The sequence below is a fragment of the Macrotis lagotis genome, chromosome X, assembly GCF_037893015.1.
Source record: "Macrotis lagotis isolate mMagLag1 chromosome X, bilby.v1.9.chrom.fasta, whole genome shotgun sequence".
Lineage (NCBI taxonomy): Eukaryota > Metazoa > Chordata > Mammalia > Peramelemorphia > Peramelidae > Macrotis > Macrotis lagotis.
In genome coordinates this window covers 95,540,723-95,565,382 of record NC_133666.1, presented here as the reverse complement: position 1 = coordinate 95,565,382, position 24,660 = coordinate 95,540,723, and the positions used below count along the sequence as shown (strand labels likewise).

Sequence of the window (24,660 nt, the reverse complement as noted above, 5' to 3'; positions counted from 1 at the left end):
GTCTCCTTCTTTATAGATGAAGAAGCTAATACCCAGAGAGGCAAAGAAGCTTGTCAAAGGTCACACTGCAATGAAAAAGCAGGTTAGAGATCTGAAGCTGGGTCTCCAGAGTGCTAAATCCATGAAACTCTTGGAAATCAAACAAAAGAATATTGATTAAGTACCAGTGCTACTATGTAACTAATGCTCATTGGGTAGAGCACTGGGTTTGGGAAGACAGATTCCTGACTTCAAATGTGGCCTCAGACACAAGTTGTGTGACTCTGGGCAAGTGACTTTACCCTGTTTGCCTCACTTTCCTCATCTGTAAAATGAACTGTCTCTGCCAAGAAAACTCCTAATGGGGTCATGAAGAGTGGGAGGTGATTGAAAGCAACTAAACAGCATTAACAACAAACCACTACTACACTCAGCATTATACTAGTGGCTACAGGGCTAGCAAATGAAATAAGGAACACAACTTGCATTTTAATTGGAAAGTAACCATTGATAGTAATGAAAGACAATATAAATATATTGATTTGTGTGATGAACGCTCTAGATTCAGTAAGCATTTGGTGTTAGCTTATTTTAAAAATTAGCCCCTGATGATTTATCTTCTATATTGATAACTTCATTTGAAATGTGATTTCATTAATGTGAGTAATTTCTTCAAAAATACAAATTGTGGCCCATCTGTACTCTCTCAACCTGGAAAACTTTGGTTTATGTCCTCCTCTAAGTCCTTCATAGGGAATCTAGGCAGTGTTTTAAGGCCCTCCGTCTAATTATCTTGGCATTGTGTGAATACCATCCTGTTACACAGCCTGCCCACTTTCTCCATTATAGATTTCTTTGGTAACAATTTTTATCTCACTTCTCTTGCCCAGTTCTTCATTGCTAATGGGTTACATCCTACTCAAGCCTACATTGTACCTGCCTTTCAATTGTCAAAGGATAAAAAAGTACCAGTTTTAGAAAAGATCCAGTTGGATGATATGAAGCTGTATTGATAAAGATAACTGTTTTTTCTATAGCCTTTGTTTATTTTATTTTGAGTTTCCATATATTTTTTTGCTCTTTTGCTGGAACTATATGATCTGTTTTTGTCTATACAGGTCTTGGTATATTTTTTTGTGTGTGCAGAGTTACAAAGTAGAATGTGTATTTATGTACATATATATGAATATATATAGATAGATGTTATCAGTCATACAAATACATGTGCATACATATGCATTAATACATACATATCTGCTTGATTAGTTTTATCAACCAGGACTTGTCAGTCACTTATAATGGTTCTATTTCATTTTGTAATTTCATTCATTCTTCATTCATTTAAAGTGCCAGCATAAGATAGTAGATGACATCTTGAAGGTAGGAGGATCTGAGGTCAAGAACTGCCTCTGATTTATACTGCCATTGTAACCCTTAATCCCTCATTGCTTTAGTCTAGGCAATGCTCTAAGACTATAATTTGCAGAGAAGTTAGCTACTTCTATTAGTAGTAAGACGTTTGTCACCTGGGAATTCCTAAACTAATGAAATAATAGGCCTGTATCCTATTCATTCAGTATACATTTATTGAATGACTTATTATTAGGCCAGAAAAATAATTACCAATCTCACCTTTTATAAAAAACCATTTCAGATTCTCCTTAATGGTAGAGCCTTCCTTCTATTGATGATTTCTCAATTTTTATTTGTATATAATTGTGTGATTTCTTTTCCATTAGACTGTGAAGTCCTTGGGAGGAGGTACTGCTTTAAATTTCTTTATATTCCTAGAATGCAACACTGCTTTCAAATGTTGTTCAATCATTCTATTATATCCAACTCTATATGACCCCTTGATTTTATCTATGGGGTTTTCTTGGCAAAGATACTGGAGTGTTTGCCATTTCCTTCTTCCAGATGAGGAATAAAGGTGAATAAGGGTTAAGTGACTTGCTCAGAGTTACATATGTAATAAGAGTCTGAATTTGAATTTGAACTCAGATTTTCCAGATTTCAGGCTTAGGACTCTTTCCACTGCACCATCTAGCTATCCCTGCCTTGGCATATACAGTTGACTCTTAATAAATATTTGTTGACTGGTTGACAAAGCAGTCTTATAGGCCCTGAAGGAGATAAAAAAATATACAATATGCTATTTTCTTATAGCACAGTGACATTTCTATTATTAATCTGTTTTAGAACTAATTGATGGATAAATTTGAATGAAGAATGGGTGAATGAATTAACAAACTAATAAAGTAACTGAAAATTCTTACCTTACTGACCAGATTGAAGCATAATCTTAGTAACAACTTCTTTTCTTTTTAACATTTTAAAAATTTATTAATCTATATAATGTTCAGATTAAATTGAGAAGAATATCATCAATAGTTTAACATCTTGGTATCTATTGGTCTAATCCAGAGCTTCTAAGGTAGGCAATCTCTGATAATGTTTTCTTATTTGTCAGAGCCAGCCTGCTTTTATCATCTCTGTTGGCAAAGATGATAATTAGCATTTAAAGCAATGTGTGAGCTAAGAATGTATTTTATGATTGCATCTTCAGTGGTCATGGTTTTTGTCTTTGCTTTTGTTTTTTGGAAATTTTTTTTTGGAGAAGATGTTTACATGAAAATAGCTCAGATAGCTAATAAGAATTCTGAGGGGTGGCTAGGTGGCACAGTGGATAAAGCACCGGCCCTGGAGTCAGGAGTACCTGGGTTCAAATCTGGTCTCAGATACTTAATAATTACCTAGCTATGTGACCTTGGGCAAGCCACTTAACCCCATTTGCCTTGCAAAAACCAAAAAAAAAAAAAAAGAATTCTGAGCTAGGTTTATAATTATCAGATTATATACATGATGCAGTATGAACTTGTAGGCTTTGACTCTTTAAAATGTAGTTAACCAATATCTCTGCATTTATCAATGCGACTAGAAGTATATGATGGCAATTGGCATTTCTTCTTTTGGGAAGCTTATTATTTCACTGCATTGGTGTGTTTTTAAAATGATAGTATGATGTAGTACTATAAGGTTATATTATCTTATTTAATCTTCCTAATAAGCACATAAGGCAGGTATTATTATTATTATTATTATTATTATTATTATTATTATTATTATTATTATCCCCACTTTATAAATGAAGAAATTGTAGCTGAGAGAAGTTAAATGATTGTCTAGGTTGGGGCAGCTAGGTGGCGTAGTGGATAAAGCACTGGCCCTGGAGTCATGAGTACCTGGGTTCAAATTTGGTCTCAGACACTTAATAATTACCTAGCTGTGTGGCCTTGGGCAAGCTACTTAACCCTGTTTGCCTTGCAAAAACCTAAAACAAAAAAAATGAATGCCTAGGTCATACCACCAGCAGATGTCTCAGACAGGATTTGAACTGTCAGATTCTAAGGTAATGCTTTCAATCCACTATGCCACCTAGCTGCCAGATGACATGACATTCTCTTTATAAGTCAAATTCATATCATATCTCTTGGTTGAATGGTTTGGGGGATGGTTTGACTATCAGTAATAATAATAGTAGCAAGTTGCTTTTGGTTCACACACATAATCACAATTTGGGGAGCTTTCTGGTACAACCCAAATCCCTCCCAGTAATGGCTTTGACAACATATCCAGCAATCAGATTGAAACATTCAGATAGAAGAATGATAGCATTGGCTGGGGGATAATTCCTGCATTTTGAAGAGTCTATCATGGCTGAGCCAAACTGGGAGGAATTCCCCACTTTAATTTCAAGTCCTTGGATAGTCACAGAGCTGTCATGGGATTAGGACTCTGTTAGTCTTGAGACACTTCAGCTGTATTAGAAGCTTCACTTTTCAATCTGGACTAGCTTCTGATATGGAGAAACTTAGAGAGAAGTGGTAAAAATGGGTAGAAAGACCATCATATGGGAGGTTTTTAATGGATACCAACCCTGTAGGATTTTTATAAAAATTGGTTTGGAATTTTATAGGTTCACCTTATATTCTCCCTAGAACTACCTCAGAAATCCTCAAATCTCCAGGACCAACCCACATGAATCTCTTATATACTTGGAAGTTGAAAGATATTTGCTAGGCTCCCTTAACTCAAACTAACCATGCTGAGTAAATCTTGATAAAGGCTGTTTGCAGCTTTTATTTTTTTTTGGCATATATGGAATATTAGTTGTACCTTCAGAGACACCTGATATATGGAGCTTGTTCCTGCCTTGATACTAAATGCTCACAGCTTTATGGTTTATTTATTTTACTGTTGGCTGCTTTCCTCATTTTCTGTATTTGTTGAATCAGGGAAAATGATACATTTCCAATCAACCAAATAATAAATATTTACTAAGCTTATCATACTACTATGGGATACAGTAGATATGTTTGATTGGAATGGGATAGGAAAGGTAAGAAAGATAGGAGGTATAGGAAATAGACTGGAAAGGTGGGTTGAAATTAGAATGTTAATGAAAGCCCTTGAATTTCAGTCTAAGGAAGTAATAAAGAAATAATAAATATTTTGAGTTCCATAATGGTATTTCAGTAAAAAAGGGTGTCATATTTGGAGTCAGAAATCCTAGGTTCAAATCCCCTCTCAGTGATTTTACTGATTGGGTATCCTTGGGCAAGGCAATCTCTCTGGGCCTTGGTTTCCTCAGTTAGAAAAGCGGAGGGGTTGGTTTAGGTAACCTTGGAAGTGTCTCCCATCTCTAAAGCTAAACTCCCATAATCCCAAAAAAGGTCAGAGATGAATAACAGGGAGATCATTGTTGATCTAGTCCTGAATTAGAGAGGTGATAGTACCAATAGAAATTAGGGGAGTAGAAGAAAATAAGCATTTCTAGAGTACCTGCTGAGTTGAAGCATTGTGCTAAGTGCTTTAAAAATATTATTTTATAAATTTTAGCTCATTTGATCCTTACAATAATATTTCAAGTCAATACTGGAGTATTCATACTTCATACTGAAGTAGATAGAGGTTAAGTTAAATGACTTGCTCAGGGTCACATATCAAATAAATTAAGGCATTTAGGCCAGCGATGTTCTGAAGAAACAAATAGGATTGGATGCTGTGGAGAGAAGTCAAATTGATTTCTAGGCTTCAGTTTTTCAGTTTAGAAGATTAGGGAGATTTTATTTTTTTATTCTTTGTAATAAGGATGTCTCTCTGGGAAGGACAGATGGGAAAGATACATTTGAGTAATGTAGGTGATGTAAAATTTATTGAAAAGAAATGTTACCAGAGCCTTCCCTTTGAGATCATTTCCCACTTGTTCTTTATCTATCATATAAAGACATAGTTATCTAAGAGGCAGTTAAAAGACTCAGGGGATAGAAAGCACTGTGTCCAGAGCCAGGAAGACCTGAATTCAAATGTGACCTTAGACACTTACTAGCACTGTGACAAGTTACTTAATTTCTGTTTGCCTTAATCCATTAGAGAAGGAAATGATAAACCACTCCAGTATATTTGCCAAGAAAACTTCATGGACAATATTGGCCATGGGATCACAAAGAGTCAGGCACTGAATAACTAAACAACGATATATAGTTGTTATTTATATGTTGTTTCCTTCATGAGAAATTAAAGTATTTGATAACATACTGATGTTTTGGGGTTTTTTTGTACCCCTTGCACAGTGCCTGGAATATAATAAACTTTTAATAAATGCTTGCTGACATTGAATTACAGAGGTGTTTGTTTTTTAGAGCAGGGAAGAAGATGCTAAATTCAAAGTTAACATGTCAAATTTAATTTTAGTATATGTGCTGCCAAAGAAAGCACTAATATTTTAACTTTTGAGTCATATTATCTGATAGGCAAATAGAAATATTGAACTGAAGGGAGAAGGGTCCAACCTAGACATTTTGACTTGAGAGTTGACTTTATGAAGATAATAATGACTTCAGGGTCATTCTCTTTTTCTAGGTCTTTCTCCATAAATCTAATACAAAGGTCTGGGAAGATGCCATCTCTATCTATCTGTCTATCTGCCTATCATCTGTCTATATCTATATAATATGAAAAAGGAATCTGGGCATGTGCCAAAATCCTGTTACATATTTAAATATATAAGTAATAGAAATTGGCATATTTGCCAATGTATATTATATATACATACACTTACATATAGACATGTTACATATGCATATATTTGTACATTATATATATATATATATATACATATATATATATATATATATATATATGTGAAGCTTTATAATAGTCAAGGCAAGAGATGCTGAGCCTATACAAGGTTGTCTGTGGGAGTAGAGAAAAGGGAATGTATGGGAGAAATTAGATTAGACATTAGATATGACAAGATTTGGCAAAGGATACACTGCATGGGGTTAGTGAGATTGAGGAGTCATCAATGATCCTGAAGTTGGAACCACTATGACAAGAATTTGGTAGTATTCTCAACTGTATTAGGAAAAGAAAGTTTTAGGGGGAAAAGATTGAGATTTCTCAAATATATATAGAGAGGAACTGAGACAAATTTTAAAAAAATAAGAAACATTTCCCACTTGTGTAAATTGTCATAGGATATGAACCTTTGTGGGAGCTAAGTGAGATATCATGGAAGGAAAAGAGAAAAAGATTTAGGTAAAAGTCTTACCCATAGTTAGTGGGAGCAGTCAGACAGGTAAGAGGAGAACTTGGAGAGAATAGTGTCTAAAGCTTCAAGGGTCACATTAAAAAAATACTCCAATTCACTACTGACAAGAGAAATGCAAAGTCTGTGGTACTACCTTACACCGGTCAATTAACTAACTTGACAAAAAAGGAAAATGACAAGTGCTGGAAGGGACATAGAATGTATTGTTGATCGAGTTGTAAACTGGTCTAATAATCTAGAGAACAGTTTGGAACTAGGACTATGGGGTATAAATCTATCCATATACTTTGACCTAGCAATATCACTCTGTATCCCCCCCCCAAAAAAAAATCAAAGAAAATGGGAATGGATTCATTTGAATCAAAATATTTATAGTAGCTCCTTTTGTTGGGAAATGGCTGAACAAACAGTGGTATGATTCTGATGAAATACTATTTTGCTACATGAAGTAATGAGCAGGATGGTTTCAGAAAACCTGGGAAGATGTATATGTGATACAAAGTAAAGTGAGCAGAACCAAAACATTGTACTCAGTAACAGCAATACTGTAAGGATAACCAACTGTGAAACTCTGATCTAAGAAAATTTCAAAGGACCATGAGGAAAAAATGCTAACAAATTCCAGAGAGAAAACTGATGAACTCTAAATATAGATTGAAGTATATATTTTTCTCTAATTTTTTTGTGTTTTCATTTGCAACATGGCTAATATGGAATGTTTTGCATGACTTCATTTGTATATATAAAATTGATTGCCTTTTAAAGGAAGGGAGAAGGGAAAGGGAAAGATTTTGGAACTTAAATTTTTTACAAATGACTGTTAATTTTTTCCATATAATTAGAAAACATTTAATGAAATAAAAATAATTTTTTAAAAAAGAATGAGGGCCTTTTCCCCCTTTTATTCAGTCTCTCTTTTTACATATATGTGTGTTCATGTAGAAGTCTATGTCTGTATCTAAATATGCAAATATGTGTATGTTATTTTCTATTGCAGAGATAGAGTGTGGTAGCCCACCAGTGATACAGCATGCCATCCTTATGGGGAACTACAGTTCTAAACTGGGAAGTAGGGTCTACTATACTTGTACAGATGGATTTGAGAGCACTGGAGGAGATATTACCTCACTTTGCACAGAAGAAGGTACATGGAGGATAAACACCTTTCATTGCACAGGTATAGAATGTATCACAACCTGAAATCTTGTCATTTGTATGTAAAGGAAGGGCTCCAACATTATACCTATTTGAAAAGTCAGATAGTCTTTCCTCTCTCTTAACCTCCCCAAGTATGTATCCAAACTATAGCTAGATTGTACAGTATATATGTTCACACACATGAATACATGCATGTATCCATAGTATATGCATTCACATGCACATACGTGTATTTTAACTAGGTGGAACAGTGGATGGAACTCTAGACTTGGAATCAGGAAGACCTGAGTTCAAATTCTGCCTCAGATACTTTACCAGTTGTGTGATCCTGGGCAAGTTATTTAACTTCTCTCATCTTGAGTTTCTTCATCTGTAAAATGAGTATAATAAAAGCAGCTGCCTCACAGAATTGTGGTGAGAATAAATGAGATAGCAAATGTGAAACACTTTGCAAATCTATTATTATTAATACATTTTTTAGTTTATTAGGTTCACTGTGGCTATTCTATAGATGAGGAGGCAACATGATACAGTGGGAAAGAGTCAGTTTGAATCTTAGCTCTGATCTTATAAAATGTGTGACCCTTAATTTCTTTAGGACTCAGTTTCATCATCTGTAAAATGAGGGGGTTGGTTTAGATGATCTCTAAGAATTTTTCCAATTCAGACATTATGATCTTGTGATACATGTGTATTGAAGGAATTCCATAGATTTGAAATGTGGAATTGTATAATGGACTGGAGACAAAGCCAGGTATTGATTTCTAAGCAATTAGTTTAGGATTTGACCCCTAATCCCTGGTTAGTTGATTCTGCTTCACGAATTTGAGTGTCATCCTTGCGCAGGGGCCATGCTAATCTTCTCTGTATAGTTCCAATTTTAGTATATGTGCTGCCGAAGCGAGCATGGTTAGTTGATTCTGGAGAGGTATATTTCTTCCCCAAAGAATAAAAGCAGAAGGTATTAATGGATAGTGTTGCCTTCCATGCAGCATTTGACATTATTAATCACCCTGTCCTTCAAAATACTTTCTCCTCTAGGCTCTCAAGTCACTGCTCTCTCAAAGTTCTCCTTTTACCTGTCTGGCTTCTTTAGCCTTCTTTCCTGTCCATCCATGTTACTCATACTCTCACTCCTACAGGCTTTGTCCTGAACCTTCTTCTCTTTTCCTTCCATATTATCTCACTTAGTTCCCACAGGTAGTTCAATTAGTCTCTGTCTCTCTGTCTGTCTGTCTCTCTCTTTCTCTCTGTCTCTCCTCTTTTACCCTTCTCTCCCTTCTTTCTCTTTCCCCTCTCCCTTCTTTCCTCCACATACACACACGCAGAAAGAAACATACTGACACACATATACATACATACATGCATATGTATATATATCCAGTTCTTGCCTCTCTTCTAAGCTTCACTTATATATTACTATCCATTGCATATCTCAGATTAGATGTCCCATAGTTGTCTTAAACTCAATCTCAAAGCAGAATATTTTATCCCTAAAGTCATATTCTCCAATATATGTAGAATAGCTCATTTAGGAAATAGACAGGTTCTACCTGAGTCATTCCATAGAGAAGTAATTGAAATCCCATGTTTGGTCATCCTCATGAATCCTAGTCAAGGATATGGGGTGGGCAAAGAGAGGACAAATATTCTTAGTTGGAGAGATTGAGAAAAGTTATTAGCAGAAGGATGTATGTCCTCATAGGGTCAGATCAGTTGTCCCTCTAGCCTATAATTCTGTTTGGGATTACTGTAACAAGGCCTAATTTGTGAGAGAATGTGTTAACCACCCTCTATGACACTGAATTCAAAAGGTTAGGAACATAGTTGAAGCCTCCTTCATTTCTTCTACAACAGGATTATGTCATAAATTAGGGTTAGAGGTGGCATTTCCTAACTCCCACTCCAGAGCTTGAACCCCTGTAAATGCTCTCAGAATTTACTAGGAATCAGATCTCAGTCATTTTTTCTATAAAATGAGGGAATCCATATGGGAGACAGTAGTTGCATATTAATTAGTTGATGCTTATAAAGTACTTTGAAGAACAAGCTTGTTATGTAACTGCTAATTATAATTAGCACCTCACCAATTTGGCTACTTTGAACAAAATATGTGGCTGCAACAATTTCCATGGATTAATGTAAGACCTTTCACTGAAAGAAAGAGTAAATGGCCTCTCCATAGGCTGTGGTGATGGTTCTTGAGAAAAGCCTTAAGAAGGTAGACAGCAGTTGCAGTTAAATTGAAATTCAGCCAAATTCATTATTGAGAAAATGATTTTTGATTTACAATTACAAAGTACGTTCCTCAAAACAACCCCAATGTAGTTCATAGTATAAATAAGATCTCATGCTTATGTGCAAATCATATGTATTATAAACTTGTAATTTATACTTCAAGTATGATCAGACTGTTAATAGATCATATAACAATTACGATCACACCCATTTTACAAAAGGGGAGTCTGGAACTCAGAATTTAATTGACTGTCTGGAAGTTATATAATTGTACGTATCAGAATTGTGACTCAAAATCTTCATGTTTTTTGCCATCAAATTAAGTGCTATTTCCACTATTCCACTCACTACTTTGGCACTTATTCTTTCTTCCTCTTGGGGTGTTGCAGATTGTCTCAAGATGTGTTTCTGGACCTGTGGTCAGATTATTTCTCATCACTCTCTCTTTAAACTCATCCTCTTCCCTTCCTCCTTTTTTCTGTTTTGTTCCTTCTCATTATTCTAAGTACTCCCTCTAAATTTCATTTTAAAAAATCATTCCATGTTATCCACAAGTGCTATTATTATTATTTACCTTTTCCTTCTTTCTCTTCCCTTTTTTCTCTCTCTTCTCTTCATTCTCCTCCCTCCACTTGTTACCCTTTTCTTGACCCCAGTTCCACTCACATCTCTCTTTCTCTTTACATTTTATATTTTAGTGCCAAACTAGGTTGAATTATTTATCTATACTGACCCTGGATGTATCTAGTTACTTAATGGATGTCACTCAGACCCTCTCTCATTGATTCAGTAATGAAGATCCTTGCCTTGTCTGGGGCTCAAACTCCAGTCAAGAGCTAACATGACAGGGTTTTTATTTTTGTCTTGTTTTGTTTTGTTGTGGTGGTGGGGGGAGAAAAATCAGGGGAATGGAAGTGGGGGTTTAAAAACCAGTTTGAACTGGAAACTCCAGACACCTGGAAATTGGGTAACAGTATCAGTTGTCTGGGAAAATCCAGGTGGAGGCTTCGTGCTTGGTGAGCCAGGATACAGTATGTCCAGATCAAAGAGACTCAATTCTCTTTTGATAAGACTGTGCCTGGCTTTTATTCAGTTGGACTAATTTGTTTCCTGATGTTTACGACCCTAGTTAATAATTATAAGATTGATGATAACCCCCATCCATCTCCCTTCAGGATGACATCTTTGCAGGAACAAGGATCATTTAACTATAAAGTCTCCCCTTATACCCTTACAACAGTAATATTTGTCCTGAACCCTGATTGTAGATGCCTTGCTGTGAAAGGATGGAAGGTAGGAAGAAAGGAAGAACGAAAGAAAAAGAAAAGAAAAAAGGAAGGAAAGAGAAGAAAGAAGTAAAGGAAGGCAGGGAAGAAGGAAAAGAAAAGGAGAAAGAAATAAAAGGAAAAATATTTCTAGGATCTTTATTAAACTTCTTTTTCCCCCTCCCATATAAATGGATAGTTACATAAATATATTCATTGGATTTATTTCCCATGTATATGATAACTTTGCACAGCCTGTATTTTAATTGTCAGACTATAAAATAACAAGATTAATTTTGTAATAAAATCAGTGATTTTATAATAAGCATACTATAACTTTCCTAGTGAAATGAACATCATTCATCAAAATGGTTGCCTTGAAAGGTGACATCTTATTTCAATGATATTGATGTGACTCAGACTTTTTTCCCCCCAGTGCTTTTTTCAGAATTGACTTAAGAATCAGATTGGGCAGCTAGGTAGCATAGGCTAGACCTGGAGTCAGGAAGAATCTCTTTTTTTCTTTCAAATCTGGCCTCAGATACTTACTGTGTGACCCTGGGCAAGTCACTTAATCCTATTTGTCTCAGTTTCTTCATCTGTCAAATGACTTGAAGTAGGAAATGGCAAACTACTCTGGTATTTTTGCCAAGAAATTACCCCAATTTGGGTCCCAAAGAAAAAAGATTAAGGACCAAATTTTGAGCTGTGGAAGAAAATTAGTCTTATTATTTAATAATCAGATTCTGCTTCTTAAAATAAATTTTTTGTTGTTGTTTATAAACATAAATTCCTCTAGTGTCAATGTCTTTTTCTCTTCCTTTTAAGACTTCCATCCCATATAACAAAGAATATTTTTAAAGATAAAGCAAGAAAAAGATGAAAAAATTAGCCTGATTGATCAATACATTAAAAAAAGTCTGAAAATAGGCATAGACTAACTAACATGCTCATGGATTTCTCTCTGCATAGGGGTGGAGTAGGAGTGACTTCTTATATCTTCTTATATACTTGTTCTTTGAAATTTTACACCATTTACTTTTTGTTTTTTTATTTAAACAATATCAATTTAATTATAACATAATAAAAATTATACACATTCTTTTCTTGGTTCTGTTTACACTGTATCAATTCATGTAGATATTTCCAAAGTTCATTGTATTCAACACATTCATAATTTCTTAAGGCACAGTAATATTTCTTTACATTTATCTCAATTTATTTAGTTGTTTCCAGTGGATAGACACTTACTTTGTTTCCAGTTCTTTTGCTCAGACTTTGTTTTTGACCTAAAAATCAAAGAAACTAGTCCCTATTGGTTCACAAGAGCTGATTATTAAACTTTCAATGTTAGTTTTCACATCTTCAAAATGAGCCAATCTTATAAATCAGGGATAAATGTATTATTTTATTGATTGTCCAGTCTTAAGAAAATAATGAAGAAAATGTTAATGATTCAAACTAAACTTAGAAGTATGTCAAGTATACATTCTTTCCCATGGGGAGCTAATTATTAAATATTTACCAGTATACCCCTGCTTCAAATGGGATTTCTCAGTTTGAGCACAAATATGACTTGTTCCAGGATGATTTTAGATCATTTCCAAAACTCATGTCTATCCTGAAAAAGATAAAGATTTTTCTATCTCTGAAATTAGGTGAAAGTATGGGCCTCTGCAGATACATTTTTTTTTATTCTAAATTTATTTATTTCCATCTATTTGTACATGCATATTTCCAAGTTACAAAATTTCCCTCCACCTTCCCTTCCCACCCACTCCCTTCAGAGAATAACCAGGTTACATACGTATTTTATAAAACATATTTACAAATTAGTAAATTTTGGCATGAGGAATTAGGATTAAGGGAAAGCAATACACGAGAGATAATTTTTATGAAGTGTTCATCAGATTTGGAAGGGTTGTTTTTTTTTTTTCCCTGTGTGTTTTGTTTTGTTTCTTCCTCTGGTTGGGGATAATATATTCTATAACCAGGCAAATACAGTTGTCCTAACTCTCTGGACTGCCAACAGGAGTTGCTTGCATCAAGGTTGTTCATCTCACAATGTGTACAATTGTTCTTTTGGTTCTTCTCCCTTTGCTCAGCATTAGATCCTGTAAGTTATTCCATGCTTCTCTAGAGTCCAACTATTTATGGTTTCTTATAGAATAATAATATTCCATAGTATTCATGTACCATAACTTGTTTAGCCATTCCTCAATTGATGGGCATCTCCTCAATTTCCAATTCTTTGCCACTACAAAAAGAGCTGCTATGAATATTTTGGAACATGTAGGACTTTTTCCCATTTTTTACAGTTTCTTCTGGATATGGTCCTAGAATTGGAATTGCTGGGTCAAAGAGTATGAACTGTTTTACTGCTCTTTGGGCATAGTTCCATATTACTCTCCATAAAGGTTGGATCTGTTCACAACTCCACCAGCAATGCATCAATATCCCAATCATCCCATAACCTCTCTAACATTAACCATCTTCTCTTTTTCTCATCTGGGCTAATCTAATAGGTGTGAGATGATACCTCATTGTTTTTTAATTTGCATTTCTCTAATCAGTAGTGATTTGGAGCAGTTTTTCATATGATTATATATATAGCTTTAATTTCTTCATTTGAAAATTGTTCATGTCTTTTGACCATTTATCAATTGAGGAATGATTTCTATATTTTCTCTATATTTTTTAGAAATGAGACCTTTATCAAAACTCCTGGGTGTGAAGATTGTTTCCCAGTTTTCTGCTTTTCTTCTAATTTTGGCAGCATTGATTTTATTTTATTTTTTCCTTTTTTAAAAAACTTATTTATTTTGAATTTTACAACTTTTCCCCAATTTCACTTCTGTCCCCCCCCACCCCCCACAGAAGGCAGTCTGTTAGTCTTTACATTATTTCCATGGTATACATTGATCTGAGTTGAATGAGATGAAAGAGAAATAATATAGATTTTATTAGTGCAAAAAGTTTGTCATTTAATATAGTAAAAATTCATTTTGCAGTTCATAATGTGCTCTAATATTCTTGTTTGGTCATAAATTTATCCCCTTTCCATAGATCTGATAGAGTATTTCTTGGTCTATTAATTTATCTATAGTATCTCTTTTTATGTCTAAATCCTGTACTCATTTTCACCTTATTTCAGTATAGGGTATAAGATGTGGACCTTTGCTTAATTTTTGCCATACTATTTTCCAGTTTTCCCAACAATTTTTGTCAAATAATGCATTCTTATTGCAGAGGCTGATGTCTTTGGGTGTGTCAAGTAGTAGATTGCTGTTGTCATTTACTGCAGTATCTTTGGAACTTCTCCTAATCCACTGATTCATTACTTTATTTCTTAACCAGTACTGGACAGTTTTGATGACATAGTATGGTTTATTATCTGGTAGAACTAAGCCATCTTACTTTCTATTTTTTTTATTAGTTCCCTTGCTATTCTTGCCCTTTTGTTGCTGCAGATGATTTTGTTACTATTTTTTCTAGCTTGGTAAAGTAGTTATTTGGTAGTTTGATTGGTATGGCACTAAATAAATAATTTAATTTGGGTAGAATTGTCATTATATTAGCCTGACCTATCCATGAGCATTTGACATTTTCCAATTATTTATTTCTAATTTTAATTGGGTGAGGAGAGCTTTATAATTGTGTCCATATAATTTCTGTGTTTGTCCTGGGAGGAAGATTCCCAAGTATTTAATGTTGTTTATAGTTATTTTAAATGAAATTTCTCTTTCTCTTTCTTATTCTTGGACTTTGTTGTTCATACACACACACACACACACACACACATACACACACACATATATATATATATACACACGTATACACACACATACACACACACATATATATATATACACACGTATACACACACATACACACACACACATATATATATACACACATACACACACACAAAAACACACACACACATACATATATATATATATATATATATATATAAATACTGATGATTTATATGTTTATTTTATGTCCTGCTACTTTGCTGAATTTGTTTATTGTTTCAAGGAATTTTTTAGATGGTTTTCTTGGGTTCTCTGAGTATACCATTATATCATCTGCAAAGAGTAAAAGCTTTGCCTCCTCAATGCCAATTCTGATTCCTTCAATTTCTTTTTTTTTCTGTTATTGCTACAGCTAGCATTTCTAATACTATATTGAATAGTAATGGTGATTATGGGCATCTTTGTTTCACCTCTGATTTTATTGGAAATGATCTGAGTTTATTCCCATCATACATAATATTTGATAGTTTTTAGATAGATACTATTTATTAAGGAAAACTCCATTTAGTCCTAATCTTTCTAGTGTTTTTAATAGGAATGGATGTTGTATTTTATCAAAGGTTTTTTCAGCATCTTTTGAGATAATCATATGATTTCTGTTGGTTTTACTATTGATATGTTTAATTAAGTTGAGTGTTTTCCTAATGTTGAACCATTATATCTGCCTGGTTCAAATCCAACCTGATCATGGTATATTATCCTGGTAATAATTTGCTGTAGTCTCATTGCTAAAATTTTATTGCATCAATATTCATTAGGGAGATTGGTCTAAAATTTTCTTTGTCTGTTTTTGGTTCTTCCTGGTTTAGGTCTCAATACCATGTTGGTGTCATAAAAAGAGTTTGGTAAAACTTCCTCTCCTATTTTTTAAAATAATTTATGTAGCATAGGAATTAAATGCTCCTTAAATATTTGGTAGAATTCACTTGTAAAATACATCTGGACCTGGAGACTTTTTCTTAGAGTTTATTGATGGTTTCTTCAATTTCTTTTTCTGAAATAAGGTTATGTAATTTATTTCCTCTTCTGTTAATCTGGGCAGTTTGTATTTTTGTAAATATTCATCCATTTCACTCAAGTTGTACAATTTGTTGGCATATGGTTTGGCAAAGTAGCTCTGAATTATCTCTTCAATTTCCTCTTCATTGGTGGTTAGTTCACACTTTTCATTTTTGATACCAGTTATTTGGTTATTTTTTTCTTTTTTAAAATCAGATTAACCAGAGTTTTGCCTATATTATTGACTTTTTCATAAAACCAACTCAGTTTTATTTGTAAGAGTAATAGTTTTCTTGCTTTCCATTTTATTACTGTCTCTCTCTCTTGATTTTCAGAATTTCTAATTTGGTATTTAATTGGGGATATTTTAATTTGTTCTTTTTCTAGCTTTTTCAGCTGCATTCCCAATTTGTTAATCTCCTCTTTCTCTACTTTATTCATATAGGCATTTAGAGATATAAAGTTTCCCCTCAAAACTGCCTTTGCTGCATCCCATAAATTTTGGTATGATGTCTTATTGTCATTTTCTTGGATATAATTATTGATTATTTCTGTTATTTACTGTTTGATCCACCCATTATTTAAGATAGAGTTATCTAATTTGGCTAGTTCTTGGTTTATCTTTCTCTCACCCTTTATTACATGTAATTTTTAATTGCATCATGGCCTGAGAAGTATGTATGTATTATTTCCCGCCTTTCTGCATTTGATTTTAAGGTTTTTGTGCCCTAGTACATGGTCAGTTTTGGTGAAGGTGACATGTACTGTCAAGAAAAAGGTATATTCTTTTCTATCCCCATTAAGCTTTCTCTAGAGGTCTATCATATCTAAGTTTTCTAAGATTTCATTCACCTTCTTAACTTCCTTTTTGTTTTTTTGTTGTTGTTGTTAGATTTATCAAGTTCTGAGAGAGGGAGATTGAGTTCTCCCATTTTAAAAGTTTTTCTATCTATTTCTCCTTATAATTCACTCAGCTTTTCCTCTAGGAATCTGTATGTTATACCATTAGGTGCATACATATTTAGTAATGATATAGCTTCATTTCCAATGGTGCTTTTAAAGAAGATGTAGTTTCCTTCCTTATCCCTTTTAACGAGATTGATTTTTGCTTTTATTTTTGTCTGAGTTTAGAATCACTACCCTGAGTTTGAATGTATTTTATTCCCCCATTGGGCTAAATCTATTGAATAGAATTTACTCAACATTCACATTCCCCCTTCTTTCCCTCTAAAATTATAAATCTTTGTGCCTCTTCCCTTGGTGTAAATAACACTGTTCTAATATTATTAATCAGATATTATCAGTCAGAGTTTGATTATTTGATTGCTTGATAAACTCCTAATTGTTATCAAGATATCATCACAGATTGTTTACTTGATTGCCTGATGAGCAGCACTGACTCAAATTGCATCAAATTATAATTATAATCATTTTTAACCTTACCCACTTTTTCAAGTATCTTTCAAGTACATACAATCCTCCTCACAAGCCAAAGTATTATCCAAAGTCATATCATTTCTTGAACTATTTGCGTCCCTCCCCCCCCCAGGCCTATTTTCTTTCATTCTTTACTTCCTGCCCTCCCCACCCGAGGTACTTAACCCCTTGTTAAGTGAGTCACCCCATGCTGATCTAATTAACTGTAGGAATCTTGAGGATCTCTAAGTACTGGGAGGCTCTGGAGATCTCACCTGAGAACTTTACAAAAGATTGTAAGTAACAGAGACACTGTCTCAGGTCCTCCCAGTTTATGACGACTTCATTATACAAGGTGCTGATTAAAGTGAGTCAAAGTATAATAAGACACAAGTTTAAAGTTAACACCCCTGCTTTTTTTTTCCAGGATTTTTTGTCTCAAATATAGTGATGTCATCTTGGACCTCTTCAATTGAAAGACAAGACCTTATTATCCTTTAGGTTAATTCTCTTTAATTATCTTCTACCCCCTAATTATCCTTAGAGAAGTAAAGTTCTAGAGAATTAGAAGTGTTATATCTTCCCTTTTAGGGTTGTATACAATTTACTACAACTTAAATACAGTTTTAAATACACCTTAAGTTTAAATACAACTTAAAATACAACTTAAACAGTTTTGTTTTTTCAGTCCCCTTTACATTTAGCATTTTTTATGCAACTCTTCAGTCATGTATTTGGAGATTGAATTCTCTGTTCAGTTCTGGTCTTTGTATCAAGAAATTCTGGAAGTCTTCTATTTCATTGAACATCCATCTTTTTTTCCCTGACAATATTTCCTGAGTTTTGCAGGGTAGTACATTCTGGGTTGTAATCCCAGGTCTTCAACACTTCAAAATATGCTATTCCAGTTCTTCTGATTCTTCATTGTTGAGGCTGATAGGTCCTGTGTTAGTCTGATTGTGTTCCCTTTATATTTGAATTGTTTTCTTTTTGCTGTTTGCAATATTCTCTCCTTTATATGAGGATTCTGGAATTTGGCTATTATAACCCTTGGAGTTTGTATCCTGGGGTCTTTTTCTGGAGGGGTTCTGTGGATTCTTTCAGTGGTTATATTGTCATCTTGCTCTAGTAGACTGGTGCAGTTTTTTCTTTATAATTTTGTTGCATGCTGTTTTCCAGGTTCTTTTGTTGGTCCAGGATTTCTAATAGTCCAGTGATTCGTAGATTCTCTCCTAGATTTATTTTCCAGCTCATTTTTTCTCCCTAGAAGGTACTTTATGTTTTCCTCATTTTTTTCAGCCTTTTTATTTTGTTTGATGGAATCATGTAGTCTTTTTAAAAAAAATTTTAATTAAAGATTTTCTTTATTTTGAGTTTTACAAATTTTCCCCCAATCTCACTTCCCTCTCCCCACCCCCCACCCCCACGGAAAGCAATTTGTCAGTCTTTACATTGTTTCCTTGTTGTACATTGATCCAAATTGAGTACGATGAGAGTGAAATCATATCCTTAAAGAAGAAACATAAAGAATAAGAGATAACAAGATCAGACAATAAGATAGCAGGTTTTTTTTTTCTAAATTAAAGGGAATAGGACTTGAACTTTGTTCAAACTTCACCTCTCTTTATCTGGATACAGATGGCACTCTGAATTGCAGACAGCCCAAAATTGTCCCCAATTGTTGCACTGATGGAATGAGCAAGTCCTTCAAGGTTGATCATCACCCCCATGTTGCTGTTAGGGTGTACAGTGTTTTTCTGGTTCTGCTCATCTCACTCAGCATCAGTTCATGCAAATCCCTCCAGGCTTCCCTCCTGGTTTCTAATAGAACAGTAGTGTTCCATGACATACACATAACACAGTTTGCTAAGCCATTTCCCAATTGAAGGACATTTACTTGGTTTCCAATTCTTTGCCACCACAAACAGGACTGCTATGAATATTTTTGTGCAAGTGATATTTTTACCCTTTTTCATCATCTCTTCAGGGCATAGACCCAGTAGTGGTATTGCTGGGTCAAAGGGTATGCACATTTTTGTTGCCCTTGGGGTATAATTCCAGATTGCTCTCCAGAAATGTTGGATGACTTCACAGCTCCACCAACAATGTAATAGTATCCAAGATTTCCCACAACCCTTCCAACAATTATCATTATCCTTTCTGGTCATATTGGCTAGTCTGAGGTGTGTGAGGTGGTACCTCAGAGAAACTTTAATTTGCATTTCTCTAATAAGTAATGGGAATCATGTAGTCTTGTAGATTCATTGCTTTCTAATTGTTCCATTCTAATTTTTAGGATTTTATTTTTTTCAATACACAATTCTTCAGAACAGGTGGTTATTTTTAATGGAGTTGGTTTCTTTGGTCAACTTTTCACAATTTTCCTGCATGACTTTCATTTCTTTTTTCCATTTTTCTTCTTCTCCTCTTCTTTAATTTTTAAATTATTTTTTAAGCTCTTCAATGAGCTTCTATATTTGAGACCATTTTATAGAATGTTTTGATACTTCTCCTGTGAGTGATTTTTTCACTTCTTTCTTCTTCAGACATGGCATCGCTGTCATCTTTGTCTGTAAAGTAGTTGGGGTTTTTTTTTTATAGTGAGTGCTCTTTCAGCTTTTTTTCTCATCATTGCTGTTTTGGTTTTGCTCCTGGAGCATATGGAGTATAGATCCAGGCTTTTATTTTGCTGGGACTAGGATCTGATCTCTGGCTTATTGTTGACCAAGATGTTGCCTATGCAATTCAAGCCTTGCCTTTGCAGAGGTTTTTTTCCCTCCTTCATGTCCAGGTTCTGACTTAACAGAGTTCCTGACCCAATCCTGTCTTTTACCCCAGTGTTTTCAGGGTTCAGCTTTGTTTGGGGTTGAGATCTTCTCTGCTGGCTTGCTATCTAGTTACCAGGATCTTTGTTATTATTGAGCTGTCTGGACCTGGATTGCACTGTGGCTAAAGCCTCCTGCTGGCTTACCTGCTTTCCCACCTCTTGGACTTTACTTCCCCTTTTCCCACAAAGAGACAGACCTTCACTGAAGATCTTTCATGATGTCTACAGTTGAAAACTTCTTTGAATCTTCTCTTTTTCTTGGTGGGATCTGTAGTGTAAATGTCAGAGTAGAGGCTTCATTTATCTTTGGTAGGGAAAGGCTCTGGGAGAAGGTTAGCCTCATGTCCCTTCTGCAGATAAATAGACTCTGCAGATAAATCTAAACAAGAATTAAAGAACTAGCATTTTATATTAGTGCCTACTATGCACCCAATAGTGCTTTACAAATATAAACTCATTTACTCTTCACAACAATCCTTGGGGGAAGGGACTGTAAGTGGTTATTATCCCCATTTCACAGATAGTAGCTCAAATTTGGATACCAAACAACAAAAAAACAAAAGCTAACATTTATATAACATTTACCTATATAGCCAGTAAATTTACTCATTACAACAGTTAATTCATTTGATCATCACAACAGCCCTGGAAGGGAGATACTATTATCCACATCTTACAGATGAGGAAACTGAGACAAACAGAGGCTAAATGACTAGGGTTCAATATCATAGAGATAGTAAGTTTCTGAGCTTCAATTTGAATTCAAGTCTTCCCAATTCCCAGTCCAAGGATAGAGATCCACTTTGCCACCAAGCTGCCAATGAATTCATCATTGGAATAAATGTATAATGTCTTCACAGGGATTGCTTTGAAGGGAAGCCTTCATTTATACAAATGAGGTATAGTATGCTTGTTTAGAAAAGTCATTTATATTATTCTCTATCTAGTAACATCAAAAACCTATCAGATTCTGATATTTAGGTGAAAAGGTCACCAAATTTCTTTGAAATTAATTAATAGGTGCAGGGGTTATGGTAAATGAGTCCTCATCTATCCTACAAGTAAGCAGTAGTTAATAGGGAGGTTTCACGGGTGGGGGGGGGAATAGAGTCATTTTAGGACCCTTAGTAACAAACTTGAAGTGAGTATGTAGATCATAGGTCAATAAATGAATACAAGGTCTTTATGGGGGGAAAGGATGTCCATTGGCCAGATTAGGGAAAGAACAATGCATAGCTGAGCCAACATTTTCTTTTTTTTTTTTTTTAGTTTTTTTTTTTCTTTAACAAGGCAAATGGGGTTAAGTGGCTTGCCCAAGGCCACACAGCTAGGTAATTATTAAGTGTCTGAGACCGGATTTGAACCCAGGTACTCCTGACTCCACCTAGCCGCCCCACCAACAAGATTTTCTACTCAATAGGGCCTGGCCTTACCCCAAGTTGGTACTCTGAGCTTCCCTTCTGGTTATGTTTACACTTGGTAGTCACATAGTCACAAGAAAGAAAGAAAGAATGTTTCAGTTGGCACTGAGAGATTTCTGACAAAACAATTCTGACTCTTCCCCCAAGTGATATTGAGCCCAAAAAAAGGGTATTTGAAATTCTCAATGCCAATCTTTCTGAGCATTCTGGTCCCACTTTCACAGAGCTTGCAGCACAAGCTGGGAGGAGGTGGTGTTTGTACTTTAGCAGGAGTCATTAGCAGAAAACTAAAGGGAAGGAGAGAGAAAGAGAGACAGAAGAGAGGGACACACAAGAGCGAGGAGAGAGGAAAGGAGGAGAGAGGAAGGGAGGAGAGAGGGAGTATGAGTGCAAGTGCACATCTTTTATGTTTGTTTTTCTTCTTTCTTGTCTACTTTACTCAGGAGAGGGGTCTCCTAGTAGAAGATTCATGTCCTCTGGTGTAAATTAGCATACTGGGGGTCTTTTTTTTCAGTGGTCTGTCAAAAAGGAAGTGGTTTGAGTTGGAATGTTTTTGTTCTCTGGAATGGGTAAATGAAGTAACAATCATGTGAATGATCAGTGAGCCCTAGAGTCCATTCATCACATGTTAGAATTTGAAAGAGACCTTAGAGATAATTGAACAGTCAATTCAATAAATATTTATAAGAATAACAGTTAACATTTATCTATCACTTGACATATACATACATATCTAATTTCTCATTTGATCCTTACAACAAATCTGTGAGGTAAGTGAAGTAATTATAGTGCATTCATTTTGCAAATGAGGCAAATAGAGAGGGGTTCAATACCCAGGGTTATTCAATTAGTTAGTGTCTAAGGCATTATTTGAACTCAGACCTTTCTGACTTCAAATCTTGTGCTCTGTCTGATTCAAAAAAGAATTGTGCTAGGCACTAGTGTATACAAAGGTAAAAATACTCCATTGGGGAGCTTACTCTGGGGAAACCCAGGATGGAAAAGGAAATGGAAACTGACAAATCAAATACAATGTGCGGAGTATGAGAAAAGCAAAGAGGAAATCCAGACAAAGTATCCTTTTCTCACTGGGGAATGGAGAAAATAGTTTCAAAAAATGCTGTGTGGCTTAGAAAATCAGTGACACTGGTACTATAATCAATTGTTAGAAGACACTCTGGATATAGGGCTCAAAGTGGCCTTTGCTTAGTGGGCTTTTACTCTAAGATTAATGAATTCAAATTCAACTAGTAGTATAGCTGGTACTGAGCAGAAGATAGCTTAGTTTATCTACAGGAGTCCTAGAGGTATCTCAGAATAGATCCTTTGGGAATAAGCCTTGGAAAGAGATTTTCTTGAGATACTAAAAGAGGGATCAGGGAAATGTGGTGGTGGTGGTAGGTTTTTCTTCAACTTTATCTTAGATTGGAAGTTTTTAACCTTATTTTTTTATGTCATGTAAGACACCTTAAACAAACAGGTAAAGAGCCCTATGGATCCCTTTTGAAAAACATGTTTTTTTATGTATAAAATAAAATACATAGGACTACAAAAGAAATCATACTGAAATAGAGAAATCAAAAAATTAATCCAGGTTAAGAATCTCTGACTTAGAGATAAGACTCCTTACATGATGGAAAAAATGTCAAGCTTTGATAGAATGAAGTCTTATTCCAGCAATAACAAACTCATGCTTTTCACTGATTTTAAAGAAATTATGAATCATATCTAACTGCTTTAACTTGGGCCACCAGGAAGCTAACATAGTTTTCAGAGGTTTGATATGGTTCCAGGGAATAGCTTGAGCATAGGTATAATGTTGTTTGACAAGGGCTTCTATTTAAAAACAAATATGAAATCCAAGAGAAATCAATGAACTTCTCATTTAGCTGGAATAAACTACTCAAACCTACAAGATTGAGGAATATGGCAGAGTTTAGTGTTTACCTTAACAGATTTTCCTAGGCTCAGCCATCTAGACTTTGGAAACTGGATCTTTGTGGAGAGTGGTAATGGGACTTCATCTATCTCTGTTTTCTTAGAATTATCACTGACCTTGGAATTAGCCTTCAGAACATGGCGCCTCTTTACTTGATTAGTAGGAGTAGAAAAAAAGGATGAGATAGTCTGTGGGATTGTTGGTTCATCATGAGATCCAACATAAACTCCCTTTTAGCTTCAGGGTAATTGGAACAACAGTGGCCCCTAGTGGGCTGCCAGATTAGTCACAGGCTAAAATTTCTCATCTGGTCAATGCTTATGACAAACTCAGTGTTCATGGATCATGTATAAGCATTCAAATGGTTATTGGGTTAGTTTGTGTTGACTTATATCAAAGCATTAACAGTGAATGCAATTGATGCAATTAAAGTAGGTCATTCGACCACATTGATGATTGTTGAATATTATTTTTTTTTAATTTAGAAAAAAAGGCCTTGATTACAAATGTGTCTGTGTTTAATAATACATGTGTGAAGTGGAGAGTGAATTCAGGAAGAGTGGACTTGAAGATGGTTTATCTGGTAAGGGAAACATGGTTTTTCTTTATATTAGAAAGATGGCATATTAGAGTCAAAATTTAATTACAGGATTAATTGAGTGTAACAATGTATTGATTAAGACCCTGTGCCTTTGGGAATTTCTAAATACATTTGCTGTCCAATTCTAGCACTATTTAAGTTCATTTAGTCTAATCCTAGAGGTAGAGTGTTAACCTACTTTAACCTCTCAATTTTCTAGCCAACTCTCTGAGGCTAGAAGTTTTGAAGAGAAGTTGATAATGAGTTCTCACATTCATAGGTCCAGTTTCTGTATCAATTTAACATGCATTTGTTAAATGCCTACTATGTTAGGCATTGTTGATGCAAAATCAAAATAATCCCTCCATTCACAAGGTTTCTGTTTTACTGGAGAGAAACCATACCTA

General features: G+C 34.8%; 1 protein-coding gene and 1 non-coding gene across 17 annotated transcripts in view; one reads left to right on the top strand and one right to left on the bottom strand.

Moving 5' to 3' along the window:
* The window catches only part of SUSD1 (sushi domain containing 1), a 396,750-nt gene that overhangs the window by 151,080 nt on the left and 221,010 nt on the right, over positions 1 to 24,660 (top strand). For 13 of the 16 annotated variants that reach the window (XR_012472619.1, XM_074207538.1, XM_074207542.1 and 10 more), the window contains 2 exons: positions 7,590 to 7,769; positions 24,159 to 24,256. Coding sequence is in view for 15 of the 16 variants with exons in the window: in XM_074207538.1 (XP_074063639.1) it covers positions 7,590 to 7,769; positions 24,159 to 24,256 (278 nt within the window). In the remaining variant the exon portion in view is untranslated. The remainder of the gene's footprint in view (positions 1 to 7,589; positions 7,770 to 24,158; positions 24,257 to 24,660) is intronic. The other 3 variants (XM_074207551.1, XM_074207547.1, XM_074207544.1) reach the window with 2 other exon arrangements.
* Positions 8,552 to 8,658, bottom strand: LOC141503623 (U6 spliceosomal RNA). Its single transcript, XR_012472968.1, has one exon. It is a non-coding gene; the product is annotated as a U6 spliceosomal RNA (small nuclear RNA).